The sequence below is a fragment of the Anolis sagrei genome, chromosome 2, assembly GCF_037176765.1.
Source record: "Anolis sagrei isolate rAnoSag1 chromosome 2, rAnoSag1.mat, whole genome shotgun sequence".
In the NCBI taxonomy this organism is placed as follows: domain Eukaryota; kingdom Metazoa; phylum Chordata; class Lepidosauria; order Squamata; family Dactyloidae; genus Anolis; species Anolis sagrei.
In genome coordinates this window covers 129,706,208-129,720,910 of record NC_090022.1, presented here as the reverse complement: position 1 = coordinate 129,720,910, position 14,703 = coordinate 129,706,208, and the positions used below count along the sequence as shown (strand labels likewise).

At 42.9% G+C, this 14,703-nt stretch overlaps 1 protein-coding gene across 1 annotated transcript; it reads right to left on the bottom strand.

Annotated features, from left to right (window-relative positions):
• Nucleotides 1-272: 272 nt before the first annotated feature.
• CBX2 (chromobox 2) lies at nucleotides 273-14,433 on the bottom strand. The gene is made up of 5 exons (XM_060764335.2): nucleotides 14,151-14,433; nucleotides 13,947-13,990; nucleotides 12,155-12,220; nucleotides 6,612-6,681; nucleotides 273-6,035 (listed from the first exon to the last, which is right to left on the bottom strand). The coding sequence occupies exons 1-5, from the start codon at nucleotides 14,220-14,222 to the stop codon at nucleotides 4,662-4,664; spliced, it is 1,626 nt and encodes a 541-aa protein (XP_060620318.2). The 5' UTR covers nucleotides 14,223-14,433; the 3' UTR covers nucleotides 273-4,661.
• Nucleotides 14,434-14,703: the final 270 nt, after the last annotated feature.

Genomic DNA, 14,703 nt, shown 5'->3' with positions numbered 1-14,703 from the left:
TGCCTCTCTTAACATAGATAACCCCTGGGATAATGTGAACAGTAATGTATCAATTTCTTTTCCGAGGGAGAGAAGTTCCCTACATGAACCAGACACTTAACTAGGCACAAATCCTCACTGAATTTAGTGGGAATTACTTTTGAATAAATATGTATAAAATAATGACATTTTAAAATAAATAAAGCATGAATGCACCAATGACTCAATGTACTTTGTTAGGTGAAGGGAGAGACCATTTAACTGCATGAAAAAAGTAACATTGGCCACCTGGCTGAAAAGTTAAAAAAATATTTATTGATACTAAAACAATGAATTGAAAGTTATACAAAATTCTCCAGTATAATATCTTCTAGGAGGATTTTTTAAACCTGCAAAATAAATTAAAAACAAACAGACTAGAAATCTCAAGCCTAAACTAGTATTAATGGTCAGGAATACTGGAAGATAAGACATCACACATGAGAAGCAAGCAAGCTAGTCCAGTCAGGGAAAACAAGCAAACCCCAAAATGCAGCAGTAAGTGCCCCAAGCAAAATCAATGGGGCAGACGTTGCTTTCAACCTTGTTTAATATTCTGGCTGGAAAGTCTGTCCCACTTGAACAAAGAACCTAAGCTTTCCCAGGGTAATAACATCTCCAACTTTTGTTCTCTTAGGACAAAAGCAAAGAAACAGCTCTAGTTAAAGCAATTAGAAAATGTCATATAAGAACTATTTGGCTTTCTTAAAATTAAACACACAGTGATTGACACACATTACAAGAAGCACTGAACCAATATTCACAAGTTTCCTTCTTGTGAAAGCCATTTCTTCTGAACTCACAATTGAGTACATTTGAGTATTAGTGGTGTATCAAAACACTGCAACATAAAGTAACTCTTATGTATTTGGTAATGTAGGTGCAACTTTTAGCAAGGGGATCATACTTGGGCTCTTCTATCAACCAATGTATCGGAGCAATTAAGTTTCTTCAGGAAAAAATCAATTTGATACATAAATATTGTAGCACTATTTGGCAATTTCCAAAGGTTGGGAAAAGTAACATCAACACTTTAAATAAAAATTTCCCATGCCAGAAAGGCAATCAGCACCAAAGTTAATAACAAAGTATAATGGTAGGCTTTGAATACTAACTGTAACAAATAAAGAGCATAGAACCACTTTGAAAAACATCAGGTTTTGTTTAAATTGTCATATTTTCAATATTTTTAAACTTTTGATCCAGTTGTGCATCAAGCAACTAATAACGTCTACCCAAGTTGTCAGATGAGTGAGTTATCTTACTGGTTATAGGTAAGGCAGTTCCAGGAGTACAAACTTTGGAATTGAAAGAACTGGTAACAGAAAGGCACAGAATCAGAGCTTCTATATAAGGGGAAAAGAGCAACAGGCCTTTCATTTGTTCAGGCAAACTAGGGAATATAAAGATGCCTGTCACCAAATGGCACTGACTGAAGGGCAGAGGCAAGGAATCTATATAAAGGTTTGAAAATAGGCAGGAAGGTTTCTCAACAAATGTGAACCATTGTACATTTAAATTACAGATGCAGGAAAAAATATTTACAAAATGGACATATGAACAGGTTAGGCACCTGTAAGGATGAAAAGAAGAATAGAAAACACCAGGGTCAAATGGAATGTGCTTGTTGAACCCTGCAACACTGCTAGAGTAATAATACACAAAAGAAGAAAGATTAGTTTCTATTCCTGATAGCTCAGCTGTAGCAATGGACCCCCATTGCAGGCAATCCTATTAATCTACTGATGACCAACAGCAAAACAGAAGGTTGGCCCATCTATCAGATCTCTTCCACTCCTGTTTGTGGAACAGGCTGATATACTACAAGTATGATAAGATAGTATGGAGTTTCATCCTCTTATTCTGCTTCAGGATCTTGGCCCTCCTTCGTAAGAGCTATGAGAGCTAACTCTGCCAGCAAAAGGATCAAACAACTGCAAATCAGTGCTTGCCAAACTAGAAGAGCAAGTCAGATTTTGCATTGCAACATGTTTTGCAACATGCATGGGATGTGCAGAAGACAAACTGTATAACAGTGCTCCCAACCTTTGATCTTTCAGGTGTTTTGGACTTCAGCCCCCACAATTCCTAATAGCTGGTAAGCTTGCTGGGATTTCTGGGAGTTGAAGTCCAAAACAAGTGGAGGCCCAAAGGTTGGGAACTACTGCTGTAGAAGAAAGAATAACAATTTACAAAGGCCAAATAACACCTGATGCAGAACATAAATAATGAGGTAGCAAACACCCCTCCTTTACTACAAAAGTCAGACCAGCCAATTCCACATCAAACAACACAACTGGAACAGCATCTTGGCTATGCAAGCCTGAACTTGACAGGCTTTGCAAGAAGCTTTTAAATTACTAGCCAGTGGAGTACTCTAGTTTTCCAAGTGGAGAATTCACTGGCTAAGCTTAAATAAAACAAACTGAATTACTATTTGGCAGCCTCAAAATGAGAGATGGCTATGTGGGTGAAGATTACGTTACTCTTAGAGGCTCTATTAGAAAAAAATACCACCACTGAAGAAATAAGACTTCACATATACTGCAGCAGACACTATTCTACAGAGCAAACATATAGCAGTGAGAGTGCAGAGCAAACGGAAAAGGAGGAAACCAGATTGAAGAACAGTGGACATGAAAGGAATATAAATCCCCCAGTGATCCAATATACCAACATGCACAATAAATTTTTATCAAATTTCTGGAGCTGGATGCTTTCATTTTGAAGTAGACTTAATGGTCATACTTAATGTACTATATTAGAATTAGTGACAACATTGCACATGTTAGTGAAAGTGCTCTTATTTTGTTCTAGGTAAGATACCTTGGTGGTACTTTGTCACTACTATGAAATATATATATTGAGATCCACTGATGACCTTACTTTAGGAGACCCATTCTGTAGAAAATTATCTCAATATAAAAGTCCTTTGTTTTCACCTTGTGAGAAAAAAGCCCTAATGCATAAATAGTTTTATCAAACTGGTCAGCATCCTTAGTGATAAAAATGCTCTTACTCTTGTTTTCACCCCAAAACTTATCCCCCAGACAGCAGTCAAACCCCTGGTAGGGTGCTGCAGCTTCTTCCCATTGGGAAAGGGAGTGGGGAGACAATTCAGATCATGTATGTACATATGGCTGCCCTAGTTTCCAGGGGAAAGAGAAAGGACAATGTATTGTATCCTAGTTTCTCTGCAATGGCCACTGAACTGAGTCTGGATGTCACTTCATGCTCTGAATTGCTTCCTCCACAACAGTAAGAAGGAGGAGCAGCCCCTACTAGGACCTGGTATGAAACTATGTGAATGGTGTTATGCTCTGATATAGGATCTTGGTCATCACCTCTTTATCTAATATGGCCTGATTTAGGATTCGGATGAATCATTTGCATAGTTCCAATTCAAATGCCAATGTTCCTTATGGCTGTGTGAGCTATAAAGAAACATGTTCTTGCATCTAAAGACAACTGAAGGTTGCAAAGCATTTCCATAAGACTAATCCAGTTTACTTTCTCCTCCTACATGCTATGAGATTTAGGCCTCTCTTAGGAGTGTGATGAAGTCCTTGGGGCCCTTTTACACAAGGCCATTATACAGCCAGGATTCCATCTTGGGATATGCAGTTTTTGATGGAGGCTTTAAGCATTTCCAGCCAAAGAGGTTCTCTGATAACTCTGACCAAATTACAAGCCTCACAGTTCCACAGGAGGCTGTTAGTGCCAGCTAAAGTGGAATATTAGTGCTATACTTATGTAGTGTAAATGGCCACTGCTAATTGGGAGAAGGACTGTAAAAGTCTATCAGAACTAGACTTCCTATTCAGGATGCTAATATTTCCTTTGAGCCACTGAAGCACCACAAAGACCATAGTGGCCATGATCTTTAGGTCAGCTCCCTTAGACCACGAGGCAGCATTTTCTTCAATATCACCCCCATTTGCTTCCCCAAAGAAGGCATACTAAATGACAAGTAAAGATTCTCACTTCACACATCCCATTCCAGGTCTCCTAAATGTAAAATTCAAACTGAAGATGAGGTTGTTTCACTGTCCTTGGAACTTACAAAAGTCAGATTTGGATAGTGAGGACCATTTCTTTTGGTGAACACAAGTGTTAGCACACTAGAGTTGCTTTTATGTTTTTCCCCTGCCCGAGGTTTCCAGGCACCCAGGTATCTCATTTTTTTCCATTCCGAATGATAAAGCTAAGAAGTTCAGCTATAGCTAAACTTGGGCTATCAGCCTTTATCCAACACCCTCTGTTTTTAGTTGACATAAGCAACTAAAGCAATACCCTCATGAAAGAATTCGCCAATTCCATCCTTACATACAGATGTGTATGTATATGTTTCTCAGCAGCATAATAAATCGGTTCCCAAGAATTGCTCTGTAAGTTTCAGGGAGTTTCCAGAGAGAAAATGAGAAGCTCAAAATAACTGTGGCCAGTAGTTACAGAACCTCCCAGTAAAAAGTTACTGCTTAATAGCACCTAGCTTATACAAAGCAGTAGCAGCTGGGTTTTCTTTTCTTTCTTTTTTTTCTTTTTTTTTCTGACATCCAAGGCAACCATCAGGTAGAGTCAATGAGAGAAAGAAAGAAAGTGATAGATAGATAAAGATTGAGATCTCCTGCATGTCTCAGAACTCAGTAATGTCTAAGATTGAAAAAGCCAACACTGGTTGGAGATTCCTTGACAGTCACTGTGATCAGGTTAGCTGTCACATCTGTGACAAAGACATGTTCAATGAGGCTGCGAGTGGGCTTCCAGTCTTGGCTAGTCTGAATGGAGACAGACATGTTTTGGCCTGCCCCAGGGAAAGAAGCCGAGTCTCTGTCTGAATCAGAGCTGGTCTCCTCTTCTCCGGTGCTCATTTCTGACAGGGCTGAAGTCTTGTGGTTCTCTGCTGTGGGACATCCCTCTTTCACACAAGGGGGGCGGCTTTTGGTTGTCAAATCCTTCTCAGCCACGGCTGTGCTCTGTGAAGCCTTCTCACTTTTGCGAGAATCTGCGTCCATTGCTGGTGCCCCTGCACTGGCAACATTTGAGCCACAGCCACCAGCCCCACTGCCCTTGACCACACCTATGCTTGTCGCTAGAGTGCCACTTGCACTTTTGGATACAGTCCCACAACCATGGCGAGGAAGATTGCTACCGCCAGTGGAGTTTGGCCCATTTTTCACACTCTGAAGATTTAAAGCTTGGAGGTTGAGCTCCTGTTTGGAGGTAGCTGACTGGCTGCCAGCAAGAATCTTGTTGCCATTGTGCAAATTCTGAGCACCACCCCCATACCCTGTTTTCTGTTCTCCCAATGTACTGCTTCCATTGGCCCTCTTAGTCACTTTGGATCCTTGCATGGTCAACTCCAGATCCCCAGCTCCTTTCTGGTTTTTTAGTTTTAAGTCCAGTCCCAGGCCACTCTTACAGGACATGGCTGATTTAAGGGCCAGCCTCCCCACTGTAGAGGCATCCGCCGAACTCTGGTTCTGTGACATCCTGCTCATGTAATGCACAATGGAACTTTGCCAGCTGATACCACAGCTTGGACTTCCAGGGGAGGCATTCTTCACAATGTTAGAGAGATTGTCAGCAGAGGATGGTCCTGAACAAAACCCACCAAATGCCCCTTGAGCTTCTTTCATGTGGGATTTAAGCATGGCAATGCCAGAAGTCTGAGCGTTATGTTGCGGTGGTATCTTGCTCATCAGTTTGGGTCCTCCTCCCCTTCCCATGTCCTTCTGATTTGTTTTAAGTACCTTTGTTAGGTTGACAGTCCGTTTTGCTGCCTTTTGCTCTGGAGGCAGCGGTTTCCGCCCACGTTTCTTTCTCACAGTGTCCTTGTTCTCAGGTTTGGCCACCAGAATCTGAGCCTTCTTCTGAGGCACTGGGTGACTCTCTCTGCTCCGTTGACCTCTTTTTGTCTCCAGATCACTTTCATCTTCTTCCTCAGATGAAGAAGATGAAGAGGAGCTTGAGGAGGAAGAGCTGCTGGATTTGCTCTTTGAAGGTACCTCTGGTTCCTTAAAACAAGCAAGAAAACATGCAAAAAAAATATGGATACAACATCAGAATTAACTGCTTCCTCAGCAATACTGCTGAGTGATGAATTATTGAATCTATTACATTACAAAGACTTACAACTATAACAGAGAACTCGCTATATATAGCTAACTTCTGCTATTACAGACAGCTTCAGCTGCTCTTCCATGGCAAATAAACAGCTACATTTTATGGATGACATTAACTTAACTAGGAATGGAGAATTTCACCAGGTCTATGAGCCAGTTTTTTGTCTCTGGAACCCTAAGAGTTATGCAATGCAACAAAAATAGAAGAACAAAAGCAAACCATAGATAGCCAACAACAAAGAATTTAATAATAATATATTTAAAAACCTATTAATCAGTGTATATTTTGGGCCCTGAAACAAAATTAAAAGGCAATCAGCAGGTTTTGTAGACTTTCAAGAGCAGAAGACAATTTTTTCTCACTCCCAAAAGATGATTTGGAAGTGTCAGGGGGATACTGGAACACCCAAAAAGAGCACTGGAGGACTATGTATTTCCATCAGCCACCCAGAAAACACAATTACTTACCACATTTTTTCTAGGCCTGCCTCTGGGCCGTTTGCCTTTCTTCCGATTCTGAACCTCTTTCTCATGTTCTCTGAAAACAAACAAACCATCAGTTTCATACATCACATTTTTTCCTTTATCAGGTGTCTTGTTTTCCATTGTCACACAATTTCACCCTAAATTTACTGGCACATTTCTCTTTCACAGGTCTTTCTACAGTTGCCCATGACCGTCTCATTCTACAAAAGTCAAAACATGTATGTATGTATGTTTTTATCATAAAGGTTCCTGCATGGCTTGCAGGATCAGGACCAAACTTGGCATACATAATTTTCATTACCCAACTGAATATAACTGATGTGCTTCAGTTGGAATGCAAACCCTGTTTGGAGAAGGGGGTCCCAAAATTAAAGATGGCAGTATATATATAGAAACGTTACTGGCCTATAGGTATATGTACGCAGCATTCAGATGCAACCACAAGACAGAAGTATATATATAGCATTAGGTATTGGCAATCAGCCCTGAAAACCACAGTCAGGACATCCACCCCATAAGGAAATAAACAATTTAACGATTTATATTTTGAATGGTGTGCGTGCCTCTGCACCTTGCTCTGTGACCGAGATACCGTGACTTCCAAGAAAAGACTGGATGAAGGAAAACAAAGGGGAAGGGAAAGGCATGAGAGAAGGGGTAGAAATTAAGGGAAAGAATGGGGGAGAGAGGAAGCAAAAAAGGGATGAAAATGGGAGGGAAGTAAGGAAGGGAAAAAAAAACAAAGATACAAGAAAGAAAAAGAGGAAGGAAGCTCTAAGAGGAAAAGCAAGGAAAGAAAGGAAGAAAAGAGAGAGGGACAGGGTGAATGAGGGAAATGGAAGAAGAAAATAAAGAGCCACAAACAAAATGTAAACCCAGGAAATTCTGGGTACATATGCTAGTATGTAAATTAAGACAAATCAGTTTACCAAAAGAAACATAGGAAGCTTGCCTATTTCTTTAGCAAATGGTATTACACTGAACTACAGAGAGCAGTTTCTCATTCTGTGGTATTCCCTGACCGCTCTCTCTCCACCCTAGTCTTCTGGCTTGCTATGTTGCTATGCAATGGATATGCTGCTTCTATTTACTCCTTTGTGTGCTTTTGCCACATTTTCCTACTATTACCTAGTCCCTATGTACAGAAGCAGATGCTTCTCTTTATATTTCTGCTTTTTCAAACATATATTTTAACATTTTACATAGCTCAGTGCCAAACCCTGGGGTTGTTTTCATTACAAGATTTTGGTTTTTAAAAATATCTGCATTAGTCTTTACACACAAAGGACTACAAATTTAAAATTGTAAATATCTATATTGCACACGTATGCTCAAGTCAAATCCTGAACAGAGCCTGTGATGGATAAAACATCTTCTAAAATATAAGAACTAAAAATAGGTATATATCATAAACACATAAGTGATGCTAAATCAGATACTCTCAATAATGCACACAAGCATATAATTTCAAAAACTGCATTATCCAACTACAAAGGCTGGCATATAATGGAAGGTAAAATAACATTTAACACACGTGAAAGATGCAAATATTTATCTCTTTCAAAGTATATAAATAGCTTGAATCAGAAAAAGGCACAAAAGACACATTCCTTTAACATTACTTATATTAAGACTAGTAATTTTCTTCAATCTATAAGTGATAGATCACTGTTGTTGATAACTACCCAATTGTTGGGTGGTACTGAAATGTCAGCTCTTCTGTATCCTTCATGTGGGACACAGGGCTGCAATAAGCCCCAAAACTGAGGAAGGCAAGCAGACAACAAACAATAACTCTCGCCAAATGATCTACAAAGTCCAAGCATTCTTTGTTAGTGCAACCTACTCAAAGTATATAACTACAGAGGCAAATCATAAAAACCTTGCTATTTAAGGAAAAGTAAAGGCACACACCAAACCAACAAATCAGAAGGCATTTGCTTCCTCTACCCTCCTCCACATGGATAGGAGGCCTAGGGAGAATAGGAGGAGTTCTAGCTGGATATACCAGTTAATGCCTAGGCATAAATTTACAAAGTAGTAAATTTAGTTCAAATCTAGGTCAAAACTTATCATGAAAAAAATCAGTCTGCAACTGGGGGATGGAAGGCTGCCATGACACATTTGAGCTAATTAGGCAGTCTGAATAAAACACTCTAGTGCCCTAGATGGACCAATGAAAGGCCAGCCCTGCTGGGCAGCACTCACAAAGACTTCAATGCCTCTGCCTTGCATTGCCTCATCCTCAGCATGGAAGTACAGTGTATGAAAAGAGGAAAACACTATCATCACTCAGCCCAAGCAAACTTCTCTCACCCCAAGGCTGGCTGAAGCTGGATCACAACAAGATGGAAGAGGAATCCCCACATACTACTACCAAAACAACAAAATGGAAATTCGAATATCTTTATTGAACAGCATGGGCTGAAACAGATCCTATGAGTGTAAGACAGCATATCGTCATTCCCACGCTCACCTGTTGTGAGATGCTATGTCCTATAACCCCCAGTTGTGGGAGTGGTCTAGAGCCAAGAGTGCAGGAATCTGACAACACTAATATGCTAGATAGAAATGTATGACAAATGTACTCATATTCAGATATATTTTGTGAGGACAGATTGTTCTGTACAAAGAGTTTGCTCTCAAAGGACTCCTTTCTACATTTCTCCTCCTGTTGCATTTTCGTAATCTAAGTGCATACAGTGCAAGGCCAGGAACATCCAGTGCACTGTTATACAATACATTAAAATATTGTTTCCCTGTGCAGGGTTTACAAACTGATGACAGTGTTGCATGACAGAGGCAGTGGCGGCTAGCATTTTAATGCACACAATCTACCATTTTGATGCACATAAAGCAAAACTTTCAAGAAATCTTGAAGTCCTTCAGCATCATAACCTGAATAACCCTGCTTTCTACCAGAGTATTCTTCAAGTAGGGAGTGTTCATTACGTGAACTGTTCAAATACTGTACCCCATCCAGCAACAAATCATAACTGCCTGGAGTAAAGAGAACCAGACTAACTTAAGTCCTCTTTCCCATCATAGTCAAACAGATGTTGACACCTAGGTATAATTTTAAGAAGATTTACCAACACAGGCCTGCATAATGTGAACTTATCGAATATTTTGAATGCTACATATATTGCAAATATGATCACACAGCAACATACTCTATAATTATGTGAAGTTTGCCACTTATAGATACTATGAAGCTGTGGGCCATTGTGTCAATGGTGTGAGTCATTTCTCACCATGGCACACCCGGTGTGCCACACTGGTATGCCTAATGTAAGAGGATTTGGTCAGCAATTTTTTGGCTAACATTTTTTCATGGCTTGTTCCCCCTCCCATGTTAAGTTGTATGGTGGGCTTTGAGGATAAATGGTTTAAACTATTTTAGGGGTTCTAGTGGGCTTTAGGAGCAACAATGTGATGTTTCATGATACTTTCTGCACCCCTGCGAAAAGGTTTGCCTGCCTACATTGAAGGGTTTCTCTTAAATAATGTGCAGGAAAGTAGTGATGCTACAGGTGGTGAAAAATAACCTAGAGCTAGCAGTGTCACTAGTGTAATTGTAAATGTAGTAATGTTCAGGAATGTGTACTTTCCGCTTAGATCTTTAGTCCCACGCTTGTGAAAACAGTTATACAGGAATCTAGGGGAAGCACTTCCATTTGTTCACATGTTTAGCACAGTACAAAAAGACACCAAAAATGCCAGGCCTTAAAATATGGTCTACTTTTGCCAGTTTCATTGGTAATACCCTCCTTGTTCCAGGCTTCCTTTAGCTTTCAGCTACTTTCCTAATATTTCCTAACACAGTGCTTGTTTTTGTTAAAAGGTATCCTGAATCCATGGGTAACATTTCCACAATCTTTCCTGGGTAGCTGTGGCCATCTTAATGCTGTTTAATGTCCTGGTTGGGTGATTAGTTGGGCAAAATTGCCAGAAGCTACTGCACAATGACACAGAAGAAGGGGAACCTCCTCGATTTATCATTAGGGACAATGCTGGCTATAGTTCATCACTCCATAAAACAGTGGTTCCCAACCTTTGGGCCTCCAGGTGTTTTGGACTTCAACTCTCACAAATCTGAACAGCTGGCAAGATGGCTGAGATTTCTGGGACCGAAGGTTGGGAACCACTGCCCTAGAACCAAATAGCAAGACCCCGCCCCCCCAACGAGTCGTACAGGAGCCAAACAGTCAGGTACACCTCACTTCCACACTCAACAATGGCCAGCAATGTTCCCAACAGTACTTGGATGCAAACGAACACCACAGAAGAGTCTGTGATTGTTTTTCCAAGAAATACTCTAATTGGTCATTACTGCTGTATAGGACAAATTTTCAATGTACACTAAGTTGGACTTATGTTCACCATGCCTTTACCTTGCAAAAGTATGATAGCTGGGACCCAATGCTGGTTGCGTGACGCGGGTTGGAATTAGACATTATGTATTTGAACATGTTTGCATACGATATCCGGATAGCCTTAAGCACTATGCTTGGCTGTTTGTCCCCCCCCCCCCCAGCCCTTTGTGTTGAACTATCTTGCCATGATTCTGTCGCACCTGCATCTCTCACTCGGTGCGCTGTCTCAGCAGTGGGTCCCATCTATCATACTTTTTCCCTTTACCCAATCCATCACATAGAAAAAGCTGCCTGCAGTATACTTTAATTTATTCTGTGGTTTTAGGCTTTCATCTATGGATACAGCTATTGCGAGATGCACACAAGCAACCTGTTAACCACTATGGAAAACAAGATGTTGTATGCGACCGACTTTTGCACTAATTCCAGTAGTGTTATTTTAACATGAATCAAAAGGTAAATCACAACACAAATATGAAAAACACATATTTGTCTGCCTAAGACATATTTTGAGCAACTTAGAAAGCATTACTGGATTCTTTTGAAATTAATATAAATTGTTTTCACTATTTTATTCAAGTCAGTAGAAACTATTGATAGTGCTTAGCCAGAACTCTAAGAAGGTTTAATTTCATTGAAAAGTATGATTGACTCTTAAGACTTATTGTTGTACTCTTACAGAATAAATGGTCACAAGAAGCTATTTTGAATTATTTAGGAAGAAACAGCCAACAAAACGTGTCAATTTCACTTTTCAAAATATTGATTCCACAAAACAATGCTGAAACTGAGAAGTACAACTCATTCATAATCTACTTGTTTAGTAGACATTCTTTCAGATGACTCTTTCCACTCACAGTTTGCATTAATGTCATGCGTGCAACATGAAGAGTGCTGTACTTCAAGCTGACATCTATGGTGTAGTGAATACAAGTGACACAGGTAGAGGAACAGCAAGATGGAAAATTTAAGAATATTCTTATATCTGTATCTACAACACCAACCAGGCTTGTACATTGCCTTCATGTTCAGGTTTAACAGAAAGGTTGGCTAAAAGGCAACAATGAATACACAATACTCTACTCTGTATCCTGCATCCATAATCCAGCCAGCTACCCCTCCACTTGGCAATGTTTGCAGACTACTCACTTCTTCTGAAAGGCCAGGAGCAGCCTGGGATCAAGAATGTTCTCTTCTGGTTCCCAGCTGTTGTGCCTATAAAAGAATAACAGGTTACTGCAAGCACAGCCTGTTTCCTTAAGGTAAGACGCTAAATAGCCATTGTACTCTATTATAAGCCTTTATAAGGTGGTTCCCAACCTGTGATCAGTGGACCACCAGTGGTCCGCAAGAACAAAAATGTGGCCTGTAGCCTCATCATTACTACACTGTTGTCTCAAACCATGAGACAAAGAGAGCAACTGGTCTTGGGAAACCCTCTTATAGTGCTGAGTCAATGGGGGATGAGAGGGGAGAGGTTGACTACCTACAAAAGATTACTTCTACCACATCCGCTCTAGATTATTAAATATGATTTTTCTGTGGATGAGCAGATGGCAACTACTGGCATATGTTCTGTATCAGAAACTAGAGCTGATGTGGTCTATTCAATGCAATTTTCTGAATCTGCACCCCAAATAACCAAACCAAATCTAAAGTTGACCAAGAACTGATTCGTAACCCTTTTAGTACTAATATTGGAGAGTGGTCCTGGTTAAAAAAAAAAAAAGGTTGGGAACCACTCCCTTAGAGCTGTGGGTCCCCAGCTGGTAAACTGGCTGGGATTTCTGGGAGTTGTAGGCCAAGACACCTGGGGACCCACAGTTGAGAACCACTGCTCTAAGGCAAAGCTGGTCCATTCCCATAAAAATACAACACACTGTTGGAAAGAACTCCCCTTTTCACTATGAACAGCTGCCAGAGTCTACAGGACAGCAGCACAGGCAGTTTAAAACTGAATGTCACCTTCTTACTCAGAGGAAATTTAAAACATTGATTAGCGAAGTGGAATTTTAGAACCTGGGATCATAAAACAGGATGTGAATTCAGTGGCCTATGAGAGTGGAAAATCAATTTGCTTAATGGAAAAAGACAGGGGAGAAGAGGGGGGTGGGGAAGAGGGCTTGCTTAGAAAGAAAACCTCAGACGGATTAGGAATAAACTTGAGAACACATGTGTGAGAGCAAGGGGCTGAGGGAGTAAGAGGAGAAGTCCAGCAGGGAAAGGAGAAAAGCTGAGAGAAGTCTGCTTCGCAGGAGCAGCTGCTAGTGGCGGTGGGTAAATGGAGAAGGGGCCCCTCCTTTGAGGCCCTCCCGCCCTCCCTCCTTTTTTCTGCAACATGCATCAATTGGCAGCTCAGGTTTCAGAAGGCAACCCAGAGACACCAAGGGGAGCTCTGGCCATGCCATGAGGGCCTCCTCTGGCGACCCCCCAACTGCAAAACAGCCGAGGTGAGGCGCCGAGGAACCAGCAAGGCGGGCCAGGAGAAGCAACCGCAAACAAGGGCGGGAGGGGCGGCGCGAAGGGGAAGGAAGCCACCAATTCCTGGTAAACAAAAGAAACTCCAGCGGGAGGAACCGTCCCTCTTCAGCCCGCTCCCGGTGGGCTTTGGCAAAACAAAACAAACGCGCGCGCACAGCCAAGCGGGAACCAAAGGAAGTTCCAAGCGCCTCCCAAGTGCAAACAATATTTTGGGGGGGGGGGGAGTCCCATCCCTCGCCCTCCCAGGGCTTTGCCAGCCGCCTCCCCCCCCCCCCGGCCCCACCCTCGCCCTGTTTTCCCGAAACTCCGCGCCCGCTTGGGCCTGGCCAGCCGCAGCAGCAGCAAGGGCAGCATCTCCCCTGTCCTTCCTTCCTTCCTTCTGGGGAGAAGCCCCGCCCCGGAGCCCCTCAGCCCAACGGCCGGCTGGCGCTCAGCTGCTGCCTTCATTGTCCGCACTCACTTGGAGGACCAGCCCCGCCACTTCACCAAATACTCCAGCTTGCCCTGTGGAGACGGAGAGGGAGAGAGAGAAAGAGAAAGAAAGAGAGAGAGAGAGGAGGCGGCGGGTTAGGCTGAGGCGAGGCGGCCACGGGTCTTCTTGCCACCCCCCCCCCCTCCTCCCAACTCGCCCTGAACTCCCTTCTTGCCTTCCCTCTTCGCCCACCTTGCGGAGCCGCTTGCTGAGGATGCACTCGGCGGCGAAGACCTGCTCGCCGACGCTGCTCAGCTCCTCCATGGCGCCTTCGGGGCCTTCCTCCTTCTCCTCCTCCTCTGACTTGCTCGTAGCGGAGCCAGTGTTGTGCCTCCTCAAGGCGAGAGAGAGAGGCCCCCCGAGCCAAGGCGCGCGCGCTCCACCTCAGAGAGAGAGAGCGCGAGAGAAAGTGCGCGCGCGTGTCCTCGCCTCCTGCTCTCCGCTCGGCTGCCGGCGCGCTCGCGCCCCCACGCACGCGCACAATGCGGCGCGCGCAGCCGGCCCCGCCTTTCCGCGCCTTGCTCGGGGGCTCCCCAAATTCCCCAGGAGCCAATGGGAAGGTGGGGAGGCGGGGCCTGGGAGCTGCTGGCGGAGAAAAGGGAGCCCTATTGTCTGGCGCGCGGTGGCGGTGGCGGTGGCGGCGGCCTCTTCCTGCGTGCGGGGGCCGGGGCGCTTCTGGCAGGTTCCGCTTGGGAGAAAACGCCTCTTTGTGTCGCGCCTCCGTGCCTGTCCTGCGCGGACGCCC